The sequence below is a fragment of the Lithobates pipiens genome, unplaced genomic scaffold (genome assembly GCF_037356315.1).
Source record: "Lithobates pipiens isolate NorthernLeopardFrog02 unplaced genomic scaffold, aLitPip1_a1.2 Scaffold_27, whole genome shotgun sequence".
Taxonomy (NCBI): Eukaryota; Metazoa; Chordata; class Amphibia; order Anura; family Ranidae; genus Lithobates; species Lithobates pipiens.
The window spans coordinates 1387967-1415808 of NW_027507788.1; the positions used below are offsets into that span (position 1 = coordinate 1387967).

Consider the following 27842-nt stretch of genomic DNA (forward strand, 5'->3'; position numbering starts at 1 on the left):
GTTGTGCACCCCCTGAACTGTCAGTTGTGCACCCCTTGAACTGTCAGTTGTGCACCCCCTAAACTGTCAGTTGTGCACCCCCTGAACTGTCAGTTGTGCACCCCCTGAACTGTCTGTTGTGCACCCCCTGAACTGTCAGTTGTACACCCCTTGAACTGTCAGTTGTGCACCCCCTAAACTGTCAGTTGTGCACCCCCTGAAATGTCAGTTGTGCACCCCTTGAACTCAGTTGTGCACCCCCTGAACTGTCAGTTGTGCACCCCCTGAACTGTCAGTGTGCACCCCCTAAACTTTCAGTTGTGCACCCCCTGAACTGTCAGTTGTGCACCCTAAACTGTCAGTTGTGAACCCCCTGAGCTGTCAGTTGTGCACTCCTTGAACTCAGTTGTGCACCCCCTGAACTGTCAGTTGTGCACCCCTTGAACTGTCAGTTGTGCACCCCCTAAACTGTCAGTTGTGCACCCCCTGAACTGTCAGTTGTGCACCCCCTGAACTGTCTGTTGTGCACCCCCTGAACTGTCTGTTGTGCACCCCCTGAACTGTCTGTTGTGCACCCCCTGAACTGTCAGTTGTACACCCCCTGAACTGTCAGTTGTGCACCCCCTGAACTGTCAGTTGTGCACCCCTTGAACTGTCAGTTGTACACCCCCTGAACTGTCAGTTGTGCACCCCCTGAACTGTCAGTTGTGCACCCCCTGAACTGTCAGTTGTACAGTGATGGAGGACTCTGGCCCTTTAAGCTCCCCCTCCCTCCCCCTCTGTAGAGAACAATGAGGAAATGGAGGAATGAACCATTCCAGGGATAGGGGGGGAGGTGATCTCTGCTCTGAGGATTGCTGGGATAGAAGGGAGCGCTGATCTCTCTCCCCTGTGGCCCCTGAATAGTCAGTGAGGACAGGCCTGGGGGCCCCTGGGAGCCGAGACCTCTGTCTGCAGGAGCCAATGTGGTCTCTTCCATCCTCCAGGGGGGGTGGGATCAGATCTGACCTGGAGCTGCTGGAGAGAAGAGCTGGGAGGGGGCAATTATACCTGGGGGGCAACACCGAGCAAGACTCAGGTGAGTCAGGGGCCCCATCCATGGGGGGAGGGGAGAATGACAGGTGACCCCCTCCCCCACTCCAATCCATTCTGTGTGTATAGATAACCCCCCCCAATGTGTGTGTATATAGATACCCCCCATGTGTGTATATAGATCCCCCTCCCCCAATGTGTGTATATAGATACCCCCCCCCCAATGTGTGTATATAGATACCCCCCATGTGTGTATATAGATCCCCCCTCCCCCAATGTGTGTATATAGATACCCCCCCAATGTGTGTATATAGATACCCCCCCCCCCAATGTGTGTATATAGATACACCCCTCAATGTGTGTATATATAGATACCCCCCCAATGTGTGTGTATATATATATATATATATATATATATATATATATAGATATATAGATCAGTGATCAGATATGTCCTCTCTATATATCTATCACACGACTGTCATCATCTCCTGAGTCCTGACTGACAGGTGTCCCCTCCCCCTCCCCGGTAGTATATAGGTTGCAGTGATTATTGATCATGTGTGGATGCTGTGTGTATATATATATATATATATATATACCACGTCTGTCATCATCCCCTCCCGGGTGCCCCATCCCTGTCTTCCATCAGAACCCCCCCCCCCCCCCCCAAATATATATGTTTTTGATATATATATATATATATATATATATATATATATATATATATATATACACAGTATGTGACAGAAGTAAGTACACCCCCAGTCACATTTCTTCTCTCTTTTCATGTGACAACACTGAAGAAATGACACTTGTCTACAATGTAAAGTAGTGAGTGTACAGCTTGTATAAGTAGATTGTAAGCTCTAAGGAGCAGGGCCCTCTGATCCCTCCTGTATTGATTTGTATTGTAAGTGTACTGTCTGCCCTCATATTGTAAAGCGCTGCGCAAACTGTTGGCGCTATATAAATCCTGAATAATAATAATAATAATATAACAGTGTAAATTTCCTGTCCCCTCAAAATAACTCAACACACAGCCATTAATGTCTAAACCGCTGGCCACAAAAATCAGGACACCCCTAAGTGAAAATCTCCAAATTGGGCCCAATCGGCCATTTTCCTTCCTCAATGTCATGTGACTCCATTACTTTGTCCTCTTCCCTCTCTTCCACCTCCTCTGCCCTCTTCCCCCTCCTCTGTCCTTTTCCCCCTCCTCTGTCCTTTTCCCCCTCCTCTGTCCTTTTCCCCCTCCTCTGTCCTTTTCCCCCTCCTCTGTCCTTTTCCCCTTCTCTGCCCTCTTCCCCCTCCTCTGTCCTTTCCCCCCCTCCTCTGTCCTTTTCCCCTTCTCTGCCCTCTTCCTCCTCCTCTGCCCTCTTCCCCCTCCTCTGCCCTCTTCCCCCTCCTCTGCTCCCCCTCCTCTGCCCTCTTCCCCCTCCTCTGTCCTTTTCCCCCTCCTCTGTCCTTTTCCCCCTCCTCTGTCCTTTTCCCCCTCCTCTGTCCTTTTCCCCCTCCTCTGTCCTCTTCCCCCTCCTCTGCCCTCTTTCCCCTCCTCTGCCCTCTTTCCCCTCCTCTGCCCTCTTCCCCCTCCTCTGCTCCCCTCCTCTGCCCTCCTCCTCTGCCCTCTTCCCCCTCCTCTGCCCCCTTTCCCTTCCTCTGCCCTCTTCCCCCTCCTCTGCCCTCTTCCCCCTCCTCTGCCCTCTTCCCCCTCCTCTGCCCTCTTCCCCCTCCTCTGTCCTCTTCCCCTTTCCTCCTGTCCTCTTCCCCCTCCTCTTCCCCTTTCCTCCTGCCCTCTTCCCCCTCCTCTGTCCTTTCCCCCTCCTCTGCCCTCTTCCCCCTTCCCCCTCCTCTGCCCTCTTCCCCCTCCTCTGCCCTCTTCCACCTCCTCTGCCCTCTTCCCCCTCCTCTGTCCTTTCCCCCCTCCTCTGTCCTTTCCCCCCTCCTCTGTCCTCTTCCCCCTCCTCTGTCCTCTTCCCCCTCCTCTGCCCTCTTCCCCCTCCTCTTCCCTCTTCCCCCTTCCTCTGCCCTCTTCCCCCTTCCTCTGTCCTCTTCCCCCTTCCTCTGTCCTCTTCCCCCTTCCTCTGTCCTCTTCCCCCTTCCTCTGTCCTCTTCCTCTGTCCTCTTCCCCCTTCCTCTGTCCTCTTCCCCCTTCCTCTGACCTCTTCCCCCTTCCTCTGTCCTCTTCCCCCTTCCTCTGTCCTCTTCCCCCTTCCTCTGACCTCTTCCCCCTTCCTCTGTCCTCTTCCCCCTTCCTCTGACCTCTTCCCCCTTCCTCTGTCCTCTTCCCCCTTCCTCTGTCCTCTTCCCCCTTCCTCTGTCCTCTTCCCCCTTCCTCTGTCCTCTTCCCCCTTCCTCTGTCCTCTTCCCCCTTCCTCTGTCCTCTTCCCCCTTCCTCTGTCCTCTTCCCCCTTCCTCTGTCCTCTTCCCCCTTCCTCTGTCCTCTTCCCCCTTCCTCTGTCCCTTTCCCTTTCCCCTTCCTACTGTATGTCCTCTTTCCCCTTCCTCTGTCCTCTTTCCCCTTCCTCTGTCCTCTGTCCTCTTTCCCCTTCCTCTGTCCTCTTTCCCCTTCCTCTGTCCTCTTTCCCCTTCCTCTGTCCTCTGTCCTCTTTCCCCTTCCTCTGTCCTCTTTCCCCTTCCTCTGTCCTCTTTCCCCTTCCTCTGTCCTCTGTCCTCTTTCCCCTTCCTCTGTCCTCTTTCCCCTTCCTCTGTCCTCTTTCCCCTTCCTCTGTCCTCTTTCCCCTTCCTCTGTCCTCTTTCCCCTTCCTCTGTCCTCTTCCCCCTTCCTCTGTCCTCCTCTGTCCTCTTTCCCCTTCCTCTGTCCTCTTTCCCCTTCCTCTGTCCTCCTCTGTCCCTTTCCCTTTCCCTTTCCTACTGTATGTCCTCTTTCCCCTTCCTACTGTATGTCCTCTTTCCCCTTCCTCTGTCCTCTTTCCCCTTCCTCTGTCCTCTTTCCCCTTCCTCTGTCCTCTTTCCCCTTCCTCTGTCCTCTTTCCCCTTCCTCTGTCCTCTTTCCCCTTCCTCTGTCCTCTTTCCCCTTCCTCTGTCCTCCTCAGTCCTCTTTTCTCCCCTCCTTTGTCCTCTTCCCCTCCTCCTCTGCCCTCTTCCCCCTCATCCTCCTTCTCTGTCCTCTTCCCCCTCTTCCTCCTTCTCTGTCCTCTTCCCCCTCTTCCTCCTTCTCTGTCCTCTTCCCCCTCTTCCTCCTTCTCTGTCCTCTTTCCCCTTCCTCTGCCCTCTTTCCCCTTCCTCTGCCCTCTTTCCCCTCCTCTTTCCCCCTCTTCCTCCTCTTCCTCCTTCTCTGTCCTCTTTCCCCCCCTACTCTGCCCTCTTCCCCCTCTTCCCCTCCTCCTCTGCCCTCTTCCCCCTCATCTCCCCCTCTTCCTCCTTCTCTGTCCTCTTCCCCCTTTTCCTCCTTCTCTGTCCTCTTCCCCCCCACCTCTGTCCTCTTCCCCCCCCTCCTCTGTCCTCTTCCCCCCCCTCCTCTGTCCTCTTCCCCCCCCCTCCTCTGTCCTCTTCCCCCCCCTCCTCTGTCCTCTTCCCCCCTCCTCTGTCCTCTTCCCCCCCTCCTCTGTCCTCTCCCCCCCCTCCTCTGTCCTCTTCCCCCCCCTCCTCTGTCCTCTTCCCCCCCCCCTCCTCTGTCCTCTTCCCCCCCCCTCCTCTGTCCTCTTCCCCCCCTCCTCTGTCCTCTTCCCCCCCCCCCTCCTCTGTCCTCTTCCCCCCCCCTCCTCTGTCCTCTTCCCCCCCCCTCCTCTGTCCTCTTCCCCCCCCTCCTCTGTCCTCTTCCCCCCCCTCCTCTGTCCTCTTCCCCCCCCCTCCTCTGTCCTCTTCCCCCCCCCTCCTCTGTCCTCTTCCCCCCCTCCTCTGTTCTCTTCCCCCTTCCCCTCCTCTGTCCTTTTTCCCTTCCCCTCCTCTGTCCTTTTTCCCTTCCCCCTCCTCTGTCCTTTTCCCTTCCCCTCCTCTGTCCTTTTTCCCTTCCCCTCCTCTGTCCTGTCCTGTCCTCTCCTCTGTCCTGTCCTCTCCTCTGTCCTGTCCTGTCTTGTCCTCTCCTCTGTCCTGTCCTCTCCTCTCCTCTGTCCTGTCCTCTCCTCTGTCCTGTCCTCTCCTCTCCTCTGTCCTGTCCTCTCCTCTGTCCTGTCCTCTCCTCTGTCCTGTCCTCTCCTCTGTCCTGTCCTCTCCTCTGTCCTGTCCTCTCCTCTGTCCTGTCCTCTCCTCTCCTCTGTCCTGTCCTCTCCTCTGTCCTGTCCTCTCCTCTGTCCTGTCCTCTCCTCTGTCCTGTCCTCTCCTCTGTCCTGTCCTCTCCTCTGTCCTGTCCTCTCCTCTGTCCTGTCCTCTCCTCTGTCCTCTCCTCTCCTCTGTCCTGTCCTCTCCTCTGTCCTGTCCTCTCCTCTGTTCTGTCCTGTCCTCTCCTCTGTTCTGTCCTCTCCTCTGTCCTGTCCTCTCCTCTGTCCTGTCCTCTCCTCTGTCCTGTCCTCTCCTCTGTCCTGTCCTCTCCTCTGTCCTGTCCTCTCCTCTGTCCTGTCCTCTCCTCTGTTCTGTCCTCTCCCTCTGTCCTGTCCTCTCCTCTGTCCTGTCCTCTCCTCTGTCCTGTCCTCTCCTCTGTCCTGTCCTCTCCTCTGTCCTGTCCTCTCCTCTGTCCTGTCCTCTCCTCTGTCCTGTCCTCTCCTCTCCTCTGTCCTGTCCTCTCCTCTGTCCTGTCCTCTCCTCTGTCCTGTCCTGTCCTGTCCTTCCTCTGTCCTGTCCTCTCCTCCTCTTTCCTGTCCTGTCCTCTCCTCTGTCCTGTCCTCCTCCTCTGTCCTGTCCTCTCCTCTGTCCTGTCCTCTCCTCTGTCCTGTCCTCTCCTCTGTCCTGTCCTCTGTCCTGTCCTCTCCTCTGTCCTGTCCTCTCCTCTGTCCTGTCCTCTCCTCTGTCCTGTCCTCTCCTCTGTCCTGTCCTCTCCTCTCCTCTGTCCTCTCCTCTGTCCTGTCCTCTCCTCTGTCCTGTCCTCTCCTCTGTCCTGTCCTCTCCTCTGTCCTCTCCTCTCCTCTGTCCTCCTCCTCTCCTCTCCTCTGTCCTGTCCTCTCCTCTCCTCTGTCCTCTCCTCTCCTCTGTCCTGTCCTCTCCTCTGTCCTGTCCTCTCCTCTGTCCTGTCCTCTCCTCTGTCCTGTCCTCTCCTCTGTCTCTCCTCCTCTCCTCTGTCCTGTCCTCTCCTCTGTCCTGTCCTGTCCTCTCCTCTCCTCTCCTCTGTCCTGTCCTCTCCTCTGTCCTGTCCTCTCCTCTGTCCTGTCCTCTCCTCTGTCCTGTCCTCTCCTCTGTCCTGTCCTCTCCTCTCCTCTCCTCTCCTCTGTCCTGTCCTCTCCTCTGTCCTGTCCTCTCCTCTGTCTCTCCTCCTCTCCTCTGTCTCTGTCTCTCCTCCTCTCCTCTGTCCTGTCCTCTCCTCTGTCCTGTCCTCTCCTCTGTCCTGTCCTCTCCTCTGTTCTGTCCTCTCCTCTGTTCTGTCCTGTCCTCTGTCCTGTCCTCTCCTCTGTCCTGTCCTCTCCTCTGTCCTGTCCTCTCCTCTGTCCTGTCCTCTCCTCTGTCCTCTCCTCTGTCCTCCTCCTCTCCTCTCCTCTGTCCTGTCCTCTCCTCTCCTCTGTCCTGTCCTCTCCTCTGTCCTGTCCTCTCCTCTGTCCTGTCCTCTCCTCTGTCCTGTCTCCTCCTCTCCTCTGTCCTGTCCTCTCCTCTCCTGTCCTCTCCTCTCCTCTCCTCTGTCCTGTCCTCTCCTCTGTCCTGTCCTCTCCTCTGTCCTGTCCTCTCCTCTGTCCTGTCCTCTCCTCTGTCCTGTCCTGTCCTCTCCTCTCCTCTCCTCTCCTCTCCTCTCCTCTCCTCTCCTCTGTCCTGTCCTCTCCTCTGTCCTGTCCTCTCCTCTGTCCTCTCCTCTCCTCTGTCCTCCTCTCCTCTCCTCTCCTCTGTCCTGTCCTCTCCTCTCCTCTGTCCTGTCCTCTCCTCTGTCCTGTCCTCTCCTCTGTCTCTCCTCCTCTCCTCTGTCTCTGTCTCTCCTCCTCTCCTCTGTCCTGTCCTCTCCTCTGTTCTGTCCTCTCCTCTGTCCCCTCTTCTCTGTTCCTCTCCCTGTACATCTGTACTCAACTATCTCTACACAACTATCGCCCTATCCCGACATCTCTACCCAATTATCGCCCTATCCCGACATCTCTACCCAACTATCGCGCTATCCCGACATCTCTACCCAACTATCGCCCTATCCCGACATCTCTACCCAACTATCGCCCTATCCCGACATCTCTACCCAACTATCGCCCTATCCCGACATCTCTACCCAACTATCGCCCTATCCCGACATCTCTACCCAACTATCGCCCTATCCCGACATCTCTACCCAACTATCGCCCTATCCCGACATCTCTACCCAACTATCGCCCTATCCCGACATCTCTACCCAACTATCGCCCTACCCCGACATCTCTACCCAACTATCGCCCTACCCCGACATCTCTACACAACTTTCATATTTGGCTGCACTAATGTTTTCCGGTAAATTCTGACTTACTGATGGGGTGCATTTTATTCTATTGGATCAGAACAATGTATCAATATCTTTATTTATGACAAATGTTTATATATGCATCTCATGCTAATATTATGTGACTGTGGGGGAGAGGACATTAGAGTGTAAGCTCCTCTGGTGTGGAGAGGTGTGACGATGTATGATAATAGTGTGACACTTTTGGGGGGGTCTCTCTCTTTTTGGTAGGACGTTTGAGGTGGAGCGCGGCCTCTCCCTATCGGTGGATCAGGTGTCTCGCAGTGCGGTCTCCTCCGGTCTCTGGGATGGCTTGCTGTCTGAAGGACGAGTTGCTGTGCTCCATCTGTCTCAGCATCTACCAGGACCCGGTGAGCTTTGGTTGTGAACATTATTTTTGCCGTAAATGTATCACGGAGCATTGGAGCCGCCAGAAGCACGGGGGTCCCCTGGACTGTCCAGAGTGCCGGAGGTCCTTCGCAGAGCCCACCTTGTCCCCCAGCCTGAAGCTCTCAAATATTGTGGAAAGGTACTCGGCCTTCCCCCTGGACGCCATCCTCAGCGCCCAGCGCAGCTCCTTTCCCTGCAAGGACCATGACAAGGTGAAGCTCTTCTGCCTGACCGACCGGGCCGTGGTCTGTTTCTTCTGTGACGAGCCCTCCCTGCACGAGCAACACCAGGTCACCAACGTGGACGAGGCCTTCGAGGAACTGCAGGTGAGTGTTGGGGCCACCCACATCGAATGTAATCGATTTAGTACAGATCATAGTGGGGTTCTCGGTCACCCTGTGCCACTAATAGACACAGGGTGACTTACACATAGGAGGGGCCGGGGTAGCTGAAACAAGGGTTTCCCAACCTCTTCAAGGGATTCTGGGTTCCACAGGCCCCCCGCCCAAAGGGACTCCTGTCACAATGCTGCAGACCCAAGCTCAACTCCAGCCACAGTCTTTATATTTATACAGAGTGGGGAGGAGCCTAATCTCCGTCTGTGATCCCATTGGTGAGATTCCCCCTACAATGGCGGAATATGCTGGGACTTATAGTTGTTCCCCAGTGGGTCAGATGAAGATTCCTTCATGTTCTGTCACTGAGTTTGGAGGGGGAGCTGGGTCAGCACAGAGCCCAGGATTTGTGTAGCAGCCAGGAAGCTGTACAATGAGAATAACATGTCAGCGAATTAATAAGAGAACTACAAGGCTGCCATTCCTGGTCTCCTGAAAACGCTGATTGCCTGGCTGTGTCACAGACCCGGGACTGGCATACAACACAAATAAGTCGGGGAGAAGTCTGACGTTTTTATCCCTGTTCTTCACTGACTCAGAATATACTGAAGACAAAGGATCAGCATGGTGGGCTGGGGATCAGCAATGGCGGGCTGGGGATCAGCAATGGCGGGCTGGGGATCAGCAATGGCGGGCTGGGAACCAGCTATGGCGGGCTGGGGACCAGCAATGGCGGGCTGGGGATCAGCAATGGCGGGCTGGGAACCAGCTATGGCGGGCTGGGAACCAGCTATGGCGGGCTGGGGACCAGCAATGGCGGGCTGGGGATCAGCAATGGCGGGCTGGGAACCAGCTATGGCGGGCTGGGGATCAGCAATGGCGGGCTGGGGACCAGCAATGGCGGGCTGGGGGGATCGGCAATGGCGGGCTGGGGGGATCAGCAATAGCGGGCTGGGGGGATCGGCAATGGCGGGCTGGGGGGATCGACAATGGCGGGCTGGGGGGATCGGCAATGGCGGGCTGGGGGGATCGGCAATGGCGAGCTGGGGCGGATCGGCAATGGCGGGCTGGGGGGGATCAGCATGGCGGGCTGGGGGGATCAGCATGGCGGGCTGGGGGGATCAGCATGGAGGGCTGGGGGGATCGGCATGGAGGGCTGGGGGGATCGGCAATGGCAAGCTGGGGGGGATCGGGAATGGCGAGCTGGGGGGATCGACAATGGCGAGCTGGGGGGGATCGGCAATGGCGAGCTGGGGGGGATCGGCAATGGCGGGCTGGGGGGATCAGCAATGCAGTAGATCAGCATCACACGTTCCCTTTAATACGATTTCTGGCCCTTCCACCCTCTGTAGGCGGTTCCTGGACCTTCCAGTGATAGAGAAGATCTCCATCCACCGGCGGGCGGGTATGTGTCTCTATAGAGAGGTGCTGAGTGTTGGCAGCGTGCACTGACATCACAAGTCCTGACGGTAGCGCTGTTTCCTCCCGGTGTGTATACAACTAACCCACCCCAATGCGCGTCCTGGCCGGCGGTTCGCAGGTTGCGTGTCGGTGGTGGACTCTTGCGGAGTTGGTTTGGGGGAGATTTACTAAAACCGGAGCACTCAGAAAACCTGCATGGCAGCCAATCAGCTTCTATCTTCAGCTTCTTCAATGAAAATTTGACAGTCAAACCTGGAAGCTGATTGGTTGATACGCAGAGCTGCACCAGATTTAGTAAATGTTCCCCTATGACTGGCGCAGACCCCCGCACTCATTATACTGACGCCTCTCTCTGTAATTATCAGTGTGCCGTCTAACTGTCACCTCTTCTGTGACTAATACACATTCATCCAATGAGAGGACAGATCTGTGCCAGGCTCCTCCCCTCCCCTCTGAGCCCATTGGGTGGTCAGGGTTCAGATTTCTGAGGTCATAGGGGGCGTTCCTTTTCTTTGTGATGTCATCACGGGAGCAGGCCTTCACATTCAACCCCCATAGGACCGTTTATGTTGTCAGTCCAATCCCCGGCATGGGCAGATTGGATGGGTATTGATCCTTTTAAATTGAATATAAATAATTGGACTGGCAAAAGGGCCCTGATTGGCTAATGCAGAATAAGGTGGACCACGTGGCACTGTGCTCCGTACAGATCGGGATCCACTGGATTATTTGCTGTGTGACACAATAAGGAGAGCCGGCAACTCTGGTATCCTTGGTGCAATCTTTATTTTAAAAAGGACTAACGCGTTTCGTCAAGTAGCCTTGCTCATAGCTGTGATTGAAGAGGAGCTCCCGTCTGGGCAGAAAAGTCAGCAGCTACAAATCCGGGACAAATCCTGTAGCTGCTGACTTTCAATATAAGGACACTTACCTGTCCGGGGATCCTTGCCCCAGCCGGTTCTTCAATGGGCTTTGGGTGCAGGCGCCGGCGTCTCGGGTAAGGGAAACCTTCAGGCTTCACAACCAGTTTCCTCCCGAGCATGGGGGAGTGGTGCTGCTTCGTGAACCGATGTCTTCTGGGACCTGTGTGTGTGTCCCAGAAGGGACAGGAGGAGGGGCCTAAGATCTTCATAGATTATCGCAGCGTTCTGACCCGGAAATGGGAGCGGGTACTTACCAAAAAAAGTGCCAAATGTGGCAGTGGAGGGGGGAGGGTGCGACAAGCAGAGCTTCCCCTTTTTGGGTGGATCTCCGCTAAAAAGGCTACTCGCTGAAACGTGTTTGTTTTTTTGTCACTATCATGCCACTAACCCCCCTACTGACACCAACAATGGGGCACTAATCCCCCTACTGACACCAACAATGGGGCACTATTTTTCTCACTGACACCAACAATGGGGCACTATTCCACCAGATGAAACTGGTGATGGAGCCCCCTACTGACACCAACCATGGGGCACTATTTTTCTCACTGACACCAACCATGGGGCACTATTTTTCTCACTGACACCAACAATGGGGCACTATTCCACCAGCTGAAACCAACAATGGGGCACCATTCTTCTAAATGACACCAACAATGGGGCACTATTCCACCAGCTGAAACCAACAATGGGGCACCATTCTTCTCACTGACACCAACAATGGGGCACTATTCCACCAGCTGAAACCAACAATGGGGCACCATTCTTCTAAATGACACCAACAATGGGGCACTATTCCACCAGCTGAAACCAACAATGGGGCACCATTCTTCTCACTGACACAAACAATGGGACACTATTCCACCAGCTGAAACCATTGATGGAGCCCCCTTCCCCCTACTGACACCAACAATGGGGCACTATTCTTCTCATCGATATCAACAATGAGGCACTGATCCTGGGGCATTTTCTAGTCCCACTGGCCACAGTCCGGGCCCCTAAAGCCTGAAGGACAGTAAACTGGCCCTTTGCTTATAAAGTTTGGAGACCCCTGCTATACCAGTCAGTGCCGCATCTTTGCCGCGTTATTTGCTGCGTATCGGAGGAGTGGGCTACCTGACCTTAGATGGGGCTGGGCCAAGGAGTGGGCAAAAGTGGCGGCTGCCTTGGGTGCTTCTAACACGAAAGGGGCATAAAAAGAAGAGCAGGACCAGCAACCCATGGAGGGGGAGGGGCCCAGAACTGACCATCTGGCCCCCCCCCCCCGTGTGGTAGGACCCCTCGGAGGGGAGCATACATTGTATTCAGGATGATGATATCCACCTCTCCTCATGGGCCCTGGGGCACCTGCCCCCCCCCCCCATGTGGTAGGACCCCTCGGAGGGGAGAGGGGAGCAGACATTGTATTCAGAATGATGATATCCGCCTCTCCTCATGGGCCCTGGGACACCCGCCCCCTCTGCCCCCCTATGTGGTAGGACCCCTCAGAGGGGAGCAGACATTGTATTCAGGATGATGGTATCCTCCTCTCCTCATGGGCCCTGGGACACCCGCCCCCCCTGCCCCCCTGTGTGGTAGGACCCCTCGGAGGGGAGCAGACATTGTATTCAGAATGATGATATCCGCCTCTCCTCATGGGCCCTGGGACACCCGCCCCCCCTGCCCCCCTGTGTGGTAGGACCCCTCGGAGGGGAGAGGGGAGCAGACATTGTATTCAGAATGATGATATCCGTCTCTCCTCACGGGCCCTGGGACACCCGCCCCCCCTGCCCCCCTGTGTGGTAGGACCCCTCGGAGGGGAGCAGACATTGTATTCAGAATGATGATATCCGTCTCTCCTCATGGGCCCTGGGACACCTGCCCCCCCCCATGTGGTAGGACCCCTCAGAGGGGAGCAGACATTGTATTCAGGATGATGGTATCCTCCTCTCCTCATGGTCCCTGGGACACCCACCCCCCCTGTGTGGTAGGACCCCTCGGAGGGGAGAGGGGAGCAGACATTGTATTCAGAATGATGATATCCGCCTCTCCTCATGGGCCCTGGGACACCCGCCCCCTCTGCCCCCCTATGTGGTAGGACCCTGGTCGGAGGGGCGCAGATATTGTATTCAGGATGATGGTATCTGGCTCACCTCTCTGTTGTCTCTCCAGCGAGAACTGAAGGAGCAGCTCCAGGCACTGCAGGAGAGCGCCAAGGGCCACACCGAGGCCCTCCAACTACTGAAGCGTCAGCTGGCCGAGACCAAGGTGAGACCATGCCAATGGGAAGAGTTTTCTGTGTACCAGGCCTGTCCTGCGTCTCACCCTGCGATGTAAAGCGGCACTCAGGCAGATAACATTGTTATTATTTAGAAGAAACCCTCCCCCCAGGCCATGCTGGAGAATCTCCATGGTGACCATGTGTACCTCCTGGGGGCCCCTAAACTGCCAGGGTTGGCCCTTCCTGGCCCCCCACAATCTTGTTGTTCTTAAAATATAAAGAAGTGGCCCTGTCTAACCCATCCCCCACCCCTCCCCCAGGGTGCTGATTGGCCAGTAAGTCTTACCAAATGGCACCCCGCAGTGCCCACTATGCAAGGCTTCCTTCTGTTTCTTCATAGTCCTGTCCATCCATATGTTATGATCTGTGACAGATCCCTGCTTCATATAATACCATGCTCCCAGTCCTGACACTGCAGTGCTCTGTGCTGGCAGAGCTGAGTAACAGCCACACCCCTGGCACAGGTTTGTATTGCCGAGGAAGAGAGAAGGCGTGGCTAAGCAGGCTTCTTACTGCCTGCTGATTACTGACTTCACCATCATACTCAGGCCCCGCCCCCTCCCCCGCATAGCCGCTGTGCCAGGAGAATGAAGATGGAGGATGTCAGTATGCCGTCTCCTATTGGTGCCAGCTTCTCTTTACCTGCAGTCCAGGTGATGGGAATGTGCCGCTCACCCTGTGCTTTCTCCCCTGCCTAGTCCTCTGCCAAGAGCCTGCGTGCCACCATCAGCGAGGCCTTCGAGCACCTCCACCGACTGCTGCGAGAGCGCCAGAAGGCCATGCTGGAGGAGCTGGAGTCCGACACGGCCCGCACCCTGACCGACATCGAGCACAAGGTCCAACGCTACAGCCAGCAACTGCGCAAGGTACAGGAGGGGGTGCAGATCCTACAGGAGCGCCTGGCGGAGGGCGACAAACACAACTTCCTGGCGGGAATCTCATCGCTATCTGAGAGGTACCTGTATGTGTGTGTTGGGGGGGGGAGGGGCAGTAACACATAGCAACCAGCCAAAAATCATATCATTGCTATGATGGCTTCTGGTATGCAGATCCCACCACATACGACCCACCACAGACCGCAGACGACCCACCGCAGACGACCCACCGCAGACGACCCACCGCAGACGACCCACCGCAGACGACCCACCGCAGACGACCCACCACAGACGACCCACCGCAGACTGCAGATGACCCACCGCAGACTGCAGATGACCCACCGCAGACTGCAGATGACCCACCGCAGACGACCCACCGCAGACCACAGACTACCCACCACAGACGACCCACCGCAGACTGCAGACGACCCACCGCAGACGACCCACCGCAGACCGCAGACGACCCACCGCAGACCGCAGACGACCCACCGCAGACGACCCACCGCAGACGACCCACCGCAGACGACCCACCGCAGACGACCCACCGCAGACCGCAGACGACCCACCGCAGACGACCCACCGCAGACCGCAGACGAGCCACCGCAGACGAGCCACCGCAGACCGCAGACGAGCCACCGCAGATCGCAGACGACCCACCGCAGACGACCCACCGCAGACCGCAGACGACCCACCGCAGACCGCAGACGACCCACCGCAGACGACCCACCGCAGACGACCCACCGCAGACCGCAGACGACCCACCGCAGACGACCCACCGCAGACCGCAGACGACCCACCGCAGACGACCCACCGCAGACCGCAGACGACCCACCGCAGACGACCCACCGCAGACGACCCACCGCAGACCGCAGACGACCCACCGCAGACCGCAGACGACCCACCGCAGACCACACTTTATAGATTGCAGATTATTTTTTACACCTTTTCTCTTTTGTTTGGTGTTTGGACATTTCCTGTATTTTCTATGTCTGTGACAACCCAGGAAGTGAGGTGTAATTTCCCCATGGGGGGAAAAAAACTGTTTTGGCCGGAGCTCCTCTTTAATAAACATCTCCGCACTCAGCCGTGTCTAGAGGAAAGGATCGCTCTGAGGCTTGGCTATCACATGATGCTTGGCTCTCGCTGTGATTGGCCGATCTGTAGATTGTATTGATTGACCCCGTTCCTCTCCTTTCTCCTCCCTCTCCAGGTTAAAGGGGAAGATCCACGAGACCAACCTGACCTACGAAGACTTCCCCACCTCCAAGTATATGGGGCCCCTGCAGTACACCATCTGGAAGTCGCTCTTCCAGGACATCCACCCGGGTAATAAGACCTTCCCTTTCTTCTCTCTGATTGGGCGAGCATTGTGGGAGGGACTATTCCCTGATGACCAATCGGTTCTTCCTGTCTGACCCAATCTGAAGTTAGCCCCCCCCTTTCCATATACAGCTAGCGACCCCCCCCCCTGGTACTTGTGAGGTGCTTAGATACTCAGGGGGCCCTAATTGGGGGAGGGGCATATGTGGATTTTCCTAGAATGTGGACAAAATTCCGAAAAATCAAACATTCCTGATTGTCAGCCGGTCCTGATTTCAGGGAACAGGGGACTGAGCACGCAGTGTAGAGGGGACAGGCAGGGTGGATCACATACATGTTCTGGGTTAGGGGACAGGCAGGGTGGATCACATACATGTTCTGGGTTAGGGAACAGGCAGGGTGGATCACATACATGTTCTGCGTTAGGGGACGGGCAGGGTGGATCACATACATGTTCTGGGTTAGGGGACAGGCAGGGTGGATCACATACATGTTCTGGGTTAGGGGACAGGCAGGGTGGATCACATACATGTTCTGGGTTAGGGGACAGGCAGGGTGGATCACATACATGTTCTGGGTTAGGGAACAGGCAGGGTGGATCACATACATGTTCTGGGTTAGGGGACAGGCAGGGTGGATCCCATACATGTTCTTGGTTCGGGGACAGGCAGGATGGATCACATACATGTTCTTGGTTCGGGGACAGGCAGGATTGGTCACATACATGTTCTTGGTTCGGGGACAGGCAGGATGGATCACATACATGTTCTTGGTTCAGGGACGGGCAGGGTGGATCACATACATGTTCTTGGTTCAGGGACGGGCAGGATGGATCACATACATGTTCGGGGACAGGCAGGATGGATCACATACATGTTCTTGGTTTGGGGACGGGCAGGGTGGATCACGTACATGTTCTTGGTTCGGGGACGGGCAGGATGGATCACGTACATGTTCTGGGTTCGGGGACGGGCAGGGTGGATCACGTACATGTTCTGGGTTCGGGGACGGGCAGGGTGGATCACGTACATGTTCTGGGTTCGGGGACGGGCAGGGTGGATCACGTACATGTTCTGGGTTCGGGGACGGGCAGGGTGGATCACGTACATGTTCTGGGTTCGGGGACGGGCAGGGTGGATCACATACATGTTCTGGGTTCGGGGACGGGCAGGATGGATCACATACATGTTCTGGGTTCGGGGACGGGCAGGGTGGATCACATACATGCTCAGTACCCATCTGCCGGGATCATGAGTCATCGCTAATTTCATAACAGCCGTGTTTCCTATTGAGTGATGGTGTGATTGGCCCACAGCTATCACATAGCACCTGTACCAATCACAGCACCCTGTACCATGTGGATAGCTGTAGCCAATCAAAGATCACTAGTAGTCATTATTTAAACAGCAAAGTGTAAAAAATTAAGTAAAATAAAAAGTAGTACAGCCTTACTATAGTGACACTGGACTACTCCGATGAAAGTATGTATTAATAAAAAAATGTAAAAAATTTAATATTTTATTTTTATTTTATTTATTTTTTCACATCCTGTCTCCAGTGTCCCTGATTACCACCCACCAGTCATGTGATGACGCTGCACTGGTGATGGTATGTGGGAAATTTTTTTTAATTTTCTAAAAATAAAATTAAAAAAATTGCAACTTCACAAAACCTGTCATGCTTCTTACGAAAAGGGGTGATTTGGGGGGTATTTGTACTGGAGGGGGTGATTTGGGGGATATTTGTACCGGGGGGTGATTTGGGGGGTATTTGTACTGGGGGGGTGATTTTTGGGTATTTGTACTGGGGTGGGATGATTTGGGGGATATTTGTACTGGAGGGGGTGATTTGGGGGATATTTGTACCAGGGGGTGATTTGGGGGGTATTTGTACTGGGGGGGTGATTTTTTGGGGGTATTTGTACTGGGGTGGGATGATTTGGGGGATATTTGTACGGGGGGGTGATTTTTTGGGGGGTATTTGTACTGTCCTGGTGGTTTCAGGCCTCAAGAAATGAGATTGGCTGTCAATATATCAGGATTGATCGATTATCAGATATATATCCTGTAGATTGGGGGCTCTATAACTTTCTTATACACTGATTTGGATTTTTTCCCAGACACGGAGCAGAATACATTTTGGCCTAACTTTATGAAGAAATTTGATTTTATTGCATATTTTTTTATAACAGAAGAACATTTTCTTACCTTTTCATTTCTATAATAAGAAATAACCCCCCAGTGGTGATGAATTGCCATGAAAAGAAATAGTCTGTATAAATATCATGTGGGTACAATGTTACAATTGTCATTTTCAGTGTTGAATAGCAGAGAATTTCCTGGTCAACAAGAGGGAAAATCTTCCGGAGGTGAAGGGGTTAATGTCGGCAACAAAGGACAACTGCCAGTGGGGATCACTTCAACCAAACAAAGAATGCCCCCCCTCCCCCAGGGACAGGCCAGGGAGGCTGCTCCCCCCCTCCCCCCCAGGGACAGTCCAGGTTCTGTACAGACTCCCCCCCCCCCCTCCTCCCCCCCCCCCCCAGGGACAGGCCAGGGAAGCTGCGGGTTCCGTGCAGACTGCCCCCCCCCCTCCCCCCAGGGACAGTCCAGGTTCTGTACAGACTTCCCCCCCCCCCCCCCCCCAGGGATAGTCCAGGTTCTGTACAGACTTCCCCCCTCCCCCCCAGGGACAGTCCAGGTTCTGTACAGACTTCCCCCCCCCCCCCCGGGACAGTCCAGGTTCTGTACAGACTTCCCCCCTCCCCCCCAGGGACAGTCCAGGTTCTGTACAGACTTCCCCCCCCCCCCCCCAGGGACAGTCCAGGTTCTGTACAGACTTCCCCCCCTCCCCCCCCCCCCCAGGGACAGTCCAGGTTCTGTAGAGACTGAACTGGGGAAAGATTCAGGTGACGGCAGATTTGTGGCCGGGGTGGTTTTTCCACTCGCTGTCATCAGGTGTGTCTGATTTATGTCAGGAGAAAGTTTGGGTGTGACACGTGTGTAGGGCAGAGGAGGCTCCTGCCTAGGGGAGAATCACACTGGGGCTGACAAGTGACACATTCCTGTTTATACAGATCACTGAGTACATAGAGAGAGGCACAGATCTGATCTTCAGACACATGACTCTTCCTCCACAATCAGCAGATCACACCCGTCCTTGCCTCCCGCCGGGGGGGGGGGGTCGTGCCCGTCCTTGCCTCTCGCCGGGGGGGGGGGGGGGTTGTGCCCGTCCTTGCCTCCCATCGGGGGGGTCGTGCCCGTCCTTTCCTCCAGCCGGGGGGGTGTGTGCCCATCTTTGCCTTCCGGGGGGGGGGGGGGGTTGTGCCCATCCTTGCCTCCCATCGGGGGGGTCGTGCCCGTCCTTTCCTCCAGCCGGGGGGGTGTGTGCCCATCTTTGCCTTCCGGGGGGGGGGGGGGGTTGTGCCCGTCCTTGCCTCCCATCGGGGGGGTCGTGCCCGTCCTTTCCTCCAGCCGGGGGGGTGTGTGCCCATCTTTGCCTTCCGGGGGGGGGGGGGGGGTTGTGCCCATCCTTGCCTCCCACCAGGCCCGTGGGAGGCAAGGATGGGCACGACCCCCCCCCCCGGTGGGAAGCCAGTGGTCGTGCCTGTCCTTGCCTCCCGCCGGTGGTTGTGCCCGTCTTACTTGGGACAGTCTGGCATCCCTGGCATTGTGCTCAGGTTTGCTGCACTGGGGATGTGGTGTTGGTAGAAGGAGGGGGGTCTGTGTGTTTCAGGGGTTCGCGGGGTAGTATACTGTAAGGCGGACTCCAGTACTGACTGGAATGGGTTGTGTCTTGGCTCACATCTATATCTGTAGGACAGGAAAGCTGAAATCCTGGCAGTGGATGTGACTGGAAGGGAGTGAATGTTTCCCCCGAGAATACTGACCAGGAAATACTTCTTTCCGTAGAGAACAATGGAAACCGCCCCAAAAAAAGTGCTGGGTGAAAAGTCTCGCCGAGTTTCCTACATGAATTCTGTACATTCACGGCATTGACTTCAGGAGAATCTGTGTCCCTGGGATTCACAGCTCATTCACCTCCTCCATTCCCCTAGTAGTGGGATTCACAGCTCATTCACCTCCTCCGTTCCCCTAGTAGTGAGATTCACAGATCATTCACCTCCTCCGTTCCCCTAGTAGTGGGATTCACACCTCATTCACCTCCTCCTTTCCCCTAGTAGTGGGATTCACAGATCATTCACCTCCTCCTTTCCCCTAGTAGTGGGATTCACAGATCATTCACCTCCTCCTTTCCCCTAGTAATGGGATTCACAGATCATTCACCTCCTCCTTTCCTCTAGTAGTGGGATTCACAGATCATTCACCTCCTCTGTTCCCCTAGTAGTGGGATTCACAGATCATTCACCTCCTCCTTTCCTCTAGTAGTGGGATTCACAGATCATTCACCTCCTCTGTTCCCCTAGTAGTGGGATTCACAGATCATTCACCTCCTCCATTCCCCTAGTAGTGGGATTCTCAGATCATTCACCTCCTCCGTTCCCCTAGTAGTGGGATTCACAGCTCATTCACCTCCTCTGTTCCCCTACTGGTGGGATTCTCAGATCATTCACCTCCTCCGTTCCCCTAGTGGTAGGATTCACACCTCATTCACCTCCTCCGTTCCCCTAGTGGTGGGATTCACACCTCATTCACCTCCTCCGTTCCCCTAGTGGTAGGATTCACACCTCATTCACCTCCTCCGTTCCCCTAGTGGTGGGATTCACACCTCATTCACCTCCTCCGTTCCCCTAGTGGTGGGATTCACACCTCATTCACCTCCTCCGTTCCCCTAGTGGTAGGATTCACACCTCATTCACCTCCTCCGTTCCCCTAGTGGTGGGATTCACACCTCATTCACCTCCTCCGTTCCCCTAGTGGTGGGATTCACACCTCATTCACCTCCTCCGTTCCCCTAGTGGTAGGATTCACACCTCATTCACCTCCTCCGTTCCCCTAGTGGTGGGATTCACACCTCATTCACCTCCTCTGTTCCCCTAGTGGTGGGATTCACACCTCATTCACCTCCTCCGTTCCCCTAGTAGTGGGATTCACAGCTCATTCACCTCCTCCGTTCCCCTAGTAGTGGGATTCACAGCTCATTCACCTCCTCCGTTCCCCTAGTGGTGGGATTCACAGCTCATTCACCTCCTCCGTTCCCCTAGTGGTGGGATTCACAGCTCATTCACCTCCTCCGTTCCCCTAGTAGTGGGATTCACAGCTCATTCACCTCCTCCGTTCCCCTAGTGGTAGGATTCACACCTCATTCACCTCCTCCGTTCCCCTAGTGGTGGGATTCACAGCTCATTCACCTCCTCCGTTCCCCTAGTGGTAGGATTCGCACCTCATTCACCTCCTCCGTTCCCCTAGTGGTAGGATTCACACCTCATTCACCTCCTCCGTTCCCCTAGTGGTGGGATTCACACCTCATTCACCTCCTCCGTTCCCCTAGTGGTAGGATTCACACCTCATTCACCTCCTCCGTTCCCCTAGTGGTGGGATTCGCACCTCATTCACCTCCTCCGTTCCCCTAGTGGTGGGATTCACACCTCATTCACCTCCTCCGTTCCCCTAGTGGTGGGATTCGCACCTCATTCACCTCCTCCGTTCCCCTAGTAATGGGATTCACGCCTCATTTCACCTCCTCCATTCCCCTAGTAATGGGATTCACGCCTCATTCACCTCCTCCGTTCCCCTAGTGGTGGGATTCACAGCTCATTCACCTCCTCCGTTCCCCTAGTAATGGGATTCACAGCTCATTCACCTCCTCCGTTCCCCTAGTGGTGGGATTCGCACCTCATTCACCTCCTCCGTTCCCCTAGTAATGGGATTCACAGCTCATTCACCTCCTCCGTTCCCCTAGTGGTGGGATTCACACCTCATTCACCTCCTCCGTTCCCCTAGTGGTGGGATTCGCACCTCATTCACCTCCTCCGTTCCCCTAGTAATGGGATTCACGCCTCATTTCACCTCCTCCATTCCCCTAGTAATGGGATTCACACCTCATTCACCTCCTCCGTTCCCCTAGTGGTGGGATTCACAGCTCATTCACCTCCTCCGTTCCCCTAGTAATGGGATTCACACCTCATTCACCTCCTCCGTTCCCCTAGTGGTAGGATTCACACCTCATTCACCTCCTCCGTTCCCCTAGTGGTGGGATTCTCAGATCATTCACCTCCTCCGTTCCCCTAGTGGTGGGATTCGCACCTCATTCACCTCCTCCGTTCCCCTAGTGGTAGGATTCACACCTCATTCACCTCCTCCGTTCCCCTAGTGGTAGGATTCACAGCTCATTCACCTCCTCCGTTCCCCTAGTGGTGGGATTCTCAGATCATTCACCTCCTCCGTTCCCCTAGTGGTGGGATTTACATCTCATTCACCTCCTCCGTTCCCCTAGTGGTGGGATTCACACCTCATTCACCTCCTCCGTTCCCCTAGTGGTGGAATGTCTCACACACCTTTTGATCTTCTCTCCTCAGTGCCGGCAGCGTTGACGTTGGACCCGGTGACCGCCCACCAGCGCCTGATCCTGTCGGATGACTGCACCATCGTGGCGTACGGTAACTTGCACCCTCAGCCTCTGCAGGACTCTCCGAAGCGCTTTGACGTGGAGGTGTCGGTGTTGGGCTCGCAGGTCTTCGATGGAGGCGTCCATTACTGGGAGGTGGTCGTCTCCGACAAGACGCAGTGGATGATTGGACTGGCCCACGAAGCCGTGAGCCGCAAGGGAAGTATTCAGATCCAGCCCGGGAAAGGCTTCTACTGCATCGTGATGCATGACGGCAACCGGTACAGCGCCTGCACAGAGCCCTGGACCCGACTCAACGTCAAGAGCAAGTTAGAGAAGGTCGGCGTCTATCTGGACTATGATAAGGGTCTGCTCATCTTCTACAACGCCGACGACATGTCCTGGCTCTACACCTTCCGCGAGAAATTCCCCGGGAGACTATGTTCATATTTCAGCCCCGGGCAGAGCCACGCCAACGGCAAGAATGTACAACCGCTACGCATCAACACGGTGCGAATATAGCACTGCGTGCCCCCCCCAACCCCCACCATGCTGCTGCCTGTCCAGGTGGAGGGAGGGACCCCGTATTTAGATAGAAATAAAATGTCTCCATCATCCACTGAGGGACACAGGAATTCAAAACAGTCGAGTGACACCGCTGCCCGCAGGAGGTGAAGACCTTAGAAAAAGTCATAAACCAGCCCCCTTGTAGCCCATCCTCCACCCAGCTGGGGTTGGATGCCTTCTCTTCAGCTCTGCAAAGTCTAGCTTCTCTTACTGTTTTGGTGTATAGGTGCATCAGTCTGGGGTCACAGGATGCCTTCACACCCGCCCATCCTTGTAAGGGTGCCTCCTGAGCACCGTTGGCATTAGGGTTGGTACCCCAAGGTTGTTCCCAGTCTCAGGAGGCTTTTTGGCTATACCAGCCTTTCTCAACCTTTTCCCCAGAGGAACCCTTTAAATAATTTCCGGGTCTCAGGGAACCCCTAATAAGATTAGTCCATTGGGGGCCATTAAAATGCCCCTTACATTGATGGTGGTAAATGGGGGGAAAAAAATGTCCCTTTTTAATGGGGTGGCCAGATTGATGACTTTGGCTCTGCCAAATGGGGTTGGACCTATGGAGGTACCATTAGATGAGGAGCTCAGCTACCACAGCTCGAGGAACCCCTTGCCACCCCCGGAGGAACCCTAGGGTTCCATAGATTCTTGGTTGGGATAATACACTGTGAGGGTTATCACCCTCCATAGATATCTCCTGAGATGGGTCATCTGACCAGGGGGCCTCAGTCTGGTATCTTCCCTCCCTAAACCAAGGTTGGGAGTGTAAGGCTTGGGCCTTTCATTTATTGACCAGCTGGTCTCCCCTCATGGACCGGTTTTGGTTCAGGGGTCCCTCTGGGGACCTGTTCTCCAGGTGCTGGACCTATCTGCTTTTTGTTTTTTTGACTTCCTGGGCAGTTGCCTTGTTCTGCCAGTTTTGGTGTTTTTTTGGTCCACAGCCTTTTGCAGGTGAGGGCTCGGCGCTCCTTCAGAGGGAGTCATTCCACTTGGAAATGTATTCTGTCCTGATCTGAGCATCAGGTTGGCCCTCTGTTGGCAGGGACTTCACCTCCGCTAGTTCAGATTTGGGGTTGGTCCTCCTGGTGGTAGTCATGTGTTACAGACGGCTCCTGGTCTCTTCTTAGTGCTGTTGGTGGCTGTTGCCGCCCCCTGGACTGGACTGCTCTTGGCCAATCCTGGCTGTTTCTGAATTCCTGTGCCCATCAATGGACGATGGAGAAAGTAGTACGATGTTTGTACTTGCCTGAATATCTTTTTCTTGGAGCGTCCCACCCTTCTGTGGTATTTGGTGGCCCTGTGTACTGCTTTCTCACAGAACCGGAGGCGTGCTCGGCACAGGAGGTGTTATGCCGGGATTGGCTTACAATTTTCCTGTTTGCTGGTGTCCATACCTCCTGTAAGCGGCAGTATAACCCAACTGTGGATGAATCCCTGTGTCCCTCAATGGACTCCAAGAAAAAGATTTCAGGGGAGGTTAAAAAAAAATCTTTATTTAGCCTATAATATAAGAGGACCAATGAAAGTATCGCAGGCATGGATCAGTGCAGAGAGGCCCCGCCCCTTCAGGACTGACTCATATAAGAGGACCAATGAAAGTATCGCAGGTGTAGATCAGTGCGGAGAGGCCCCGCCCCTTCAGGACCGACTCCTATAATATAAAAGGACCAATGAAAGTATCGCAGATGTAGATCAGTGCAGAGAGGCCCCGCCCCTTCAGGACCGACTCCTATAATATAAGAGGACCAATGAAAGTATCGCAGATGTAGATCAGTGCGGAGAGGCCCCGCCCCTTCAGGACCGACTCCTATAATATAAAAGGACCAATGAAAGTATTGCAGATGTAGATCAGTGCAGAGAGGCCCCGCCCCTTCAGGACCGACTCCTATAATATAAAAGGACCAATGAAAGTATCGCAGGTGTAGATCAGTGCGGAGAGGCCCCGCCCCTTCAGGACCGACTCCTATAATATAAAAGGACCAATGACAGTATCGCAGATGTAGATCAGTGCAGAGAGGCCCCGCCCCTTCAGGACCGACTCCTATAATATAAAAGGACCAATGAAAGTATCGCAGGCATGGATCAGTGCAGAGAGGCCCCGCCTCTTCAGGACCGACTCCTATAATATAAAAGGACCAATGAAAGTATCGCAGATGTAGATCAGTGTGGAGAGGCCCCGCCTCTTCAGGACGACTCCTATAATATAAGAGGACCAATGAAAGTATCGCAGGTTTAGATCAGTGCGGAGAGGCCCCGCCCCTTCAGGTCTGACTCCTATATTATAAAAGGACCAATAAAAGTATCGCAGATGTAGATCAGTGCAGAGAGGCCCCGCCCCTTCAGGACTGACTCATATAAGAGGACCAATGAAAGTATCGCAGGAGTAGATCAGTGTGGAGAGGCCCCGCCCCTTCAGGACGACTCCTATAATATAAAAGGACCAATGAAAGTATTGCAGATGTAGATCAGTGTGGAGAGGCCCCGCCCCTTCAGGACTGACTCGATCCGCCATATAACGGAATGAATGGCTTGAGTCAGGAACATTGGGTGGATCCCAATTCTAGAATGTTGGCCCCCATGGCCCTGTGGGAAATGTCTCCCCATATAATTGGGAGGATGGGAGTCGTAGTCTCATGATCAGAAGTAGAGGAGCTGTGCGGAGCACAGGGGATTCTGGGAAGACGTCTTTTATACGGCCGATTCCCGGATCTGATCTCTCTGACTGTGGAGGCCGAATGGTAAAAAGGGGTAATTTTCTGCCTGCAGGAGGCATTCAGATAATGTACCAAATCCATCACACAGCCAGAGAATGAAGGCCCGACGTGAGGGGGAGGGGGCAGTCCTGTATTTGGTTTTGGATGGGGGGGAAGGGGGCGTGGGCCGGGTTGCTGTCTGTGCCCCTAGGGGGGAGATGTTGTCCCCGCACCTCTGTTTTGGCCAGAATGGGGCACAAAGAAAACCTCTCCAAGGAGGTAGACAGACAGAAATGTTTTTATCTCTCTCCCATCCAAAAATGTAAAGCTGAACACCTAATAAAAAAAAAATGAATAGCCCTTTAATGTGTTTGCTGCAATACTTAAATTCAACCCTGAGCTGCTCCCCGTGGTATAAGTTTTCTGCCACTAGATGTCCTCAGTTTTCAGGATTGAATGACATCCAGCGTCATCCAACCGATGAGTTCTGAGGCCACCGGCAGGCTGTAATTGGTCGGTGAAAGGAGAAGCAGCAGACTGATGAGGTCATCTCTCTGTCCCTCTGCTCTCACACGTTCAGCTTTAAAAACCATTGGTTAGCATTGGGCTTTAACCGCTTGAAATCGATGTGCTGCTAACAAGGAAAGGAAGAGAGAGATTGGTTCAGTCAGTCAGGAGCAAGCGATCGCCCTTCCCGAGCCTGCCCCCGTCACCATATAACACTTCTATATATTCCCTTCCCCTGACATCCAACTGATAGACCGTTGTACCCCAAAACTGGATTCAGCTGTGGCTGGAGTGAAGTGAGAGCGAAGGATCATCGCACTTGGAGGATCTCCATCCAGCAAGTCTACAAATGTCCCCCTTTAGCTTCTTCCTTCCTTGTGATGCCCCCGAGAGTTCTACAAGGATTCTCCGAATGAACCCTAGTCATTAACAGCCCCCCCTGAGGGCCAGGGAGAGATCTGCATATTGCACAGTCGGGAGGGAGGACATTGCACCTCGCCAATTTGATGGCCTCCTTTTTAATCTACTTTTACTTCATTCCACCCAAAATCTGATCCTTCTCTGGAGTATGGGGAGAACTAAACTCTTCCCTGTGATTGGCTACCTTAACTCTGATCTGGTTAGCAGTAGGTGGTCACATCCAGCTGGACGGGTTCTGTAATGTTGAGGACATTTTGTAGAGTCTCCAAGGAACTTCAGTTCTAATGAGTGTCGGGAAGATCCCCGCATGCATATACCCACCACACAGGTAGACCCCCTTCATCCAAATACCATGGAAGGTGTCATGGCGGTTCTGGTTTGTCCAAGAACAGGTGGAGGTGTGGATGTTGTGCTCCCACCTTATTCTAGTTACATCATCCCATCCCTGGCATCGGGGAGTCTGCAGAGGTGTTATTCCTTCCATTCATAAGACTTGAGGTTTGAATTGTAAAATCTCCAGGGTAGAGAAGATAAGAATAAGTGGAAGATGGGTGGTGTTGGAGGCCCAACCCCCGATCAAGGATAGTTGTCCCAGTTTGACATGGATATCCTTGTGAACCAGTTTTCCTCCCTGTCTAAATGTCCACCTCAATGTCCTGCCACCGTCTAAAAGACAAAGTCTTGACCTGTAGAACTTGTCCTGCTATGTTGGGTCTTCCCCAGAAGAATTTGTCCTACTAGGTTAAGTCTTGACCTGTAGAATTTGCCCTCCGGTGTTCTCCTGTGTTGGATCTTTTGTTTCATGAGAGGTTGCCTTACCTCCCAACCGTTCAGGTCTTTGTATTCCTCACTACATAAGGTCCTTCCCTTGTGTTTGGCTGTTGAGTCTGAAGAAATGGCTTGGAGGAGCTATGAGATATCGTCACCACGACAGAACAAGTCCAGCTGGAAGCGACCAACTGCTACTCGATACCCCATGACCTGGAGCCATGAGGTGCTTCACAGACTTACCTCTGAGCCTGGTGAAATGTCCATCCCAATGTAGAGGGTGGGGTTTGGCCCCTGGTTCCCCTCCACCTCACAGATCTGCAGTTGTTTTGATGTAATAAAACGTGCAAATGCCGATATTACCCAGAAAATGTGGAAACTGTTACAGCACTGCTGAGAAATGTCGCAATAAACTGTGAAAAGGTTGAAGTTTGCCTGGTTGTCCCTTTATTGTAGGATTACAGTTGTACTTTATATGGAGATCTGCAGCGTGGCTCTTATTGATAGCAGATCAGGTCAGAAAGACATTCTCTCCCCATCAGGTGTAACTTTGCGACTGACGCATTTTACCCAAGGAGCTCGATCACAAGAAAACATTCTATGAACGTCCGTCTGATCTTGTCTACATCAATCGTGGTTAGTAACACATGGTGTAGAGCTAAAACAAAATATTGGCATATAAATCAAGTGCAAAATAAATCACACGATGCAATAATTAAACACATTCCCAGATTAAAGTGCCAAGTGCAAAAAGGTCACCGAACGACCAAATAGCAAATCCAAATAATGATGAGGTGAAGAGAGGTCATGTAGTGATAAAACTCCAAATCACCGAGTAGTGAGTAAAGTTCATATAGTGGTGTGTTAAAGTCACAATATACTGAGGGATCCAAATAGAGGAGGGATCCAAAACACGTGGTCCGGTGCAGAGGGGGAAGTGCATGAAGAAACCTGAAAAGCCACAATCGGATCACCCAGGATAGTGATAGTCCTCAGGCCAATTAGGGGGGTAAATACTCTTACTGGATGATGTGGACACAGGCCACACACGACAGTGGGTCAGTCAGGCAGAAAATACCGACTAGGTAGACTCTGAAGACGGACACTGGACAGCTTACATCGGGAGTTGCGATTGGAGCTCTGGTAGAAATCGACCAAACGTATGGATCAGAAATGACCTGGATGGAGTCAGAGGAAGGTGGGTTACACAAGACACCGGTCCATTGAATCTGCCTGCTCATAGAACTGCATGGAGCTTCTGATCCAAGTCCTCCTGAAAAACTCCCTAATCCGATGCAGGCCCCGCCGCTTCCCGGGACCGTCTTTTCTGCTCAGACTTCTCTGGGGCCTGCAT

General features: G+C 54.1%; 1 protein-coding gene across 1 annotated transcript; it reads left to right on the forward strand.

The window, feature by feature from the left end:
• The first annotated feature begins 788 nt into the window (after positions 1 to 788).
• On the forward strand, positions 789 to 26917 carry TRIM62 (tripartite motif containing 62). The gene is made up of 6 exons (XM_077456001.1): positions 789 to 1057; positions 7739 to 8223; positions 12729 to 12824; positions 13536 to 13792; positions 14923 to 15038; positions 21511 to 26917. The coding sequence occupies exons 1-6, from the start codon at positions 943 to 945 to the stop codon at positions 22059 to 22061; spliced, it is 1620 nt and encodes a 539-aa protein (XP_077312127.1). The 5' UTR covers positions 789 to 942; the 3' UTR covers positions 22062 to 26917.
• The last annotated feature ends 925 nt before the right edge of the window (positions 26918 to 27842 follow it).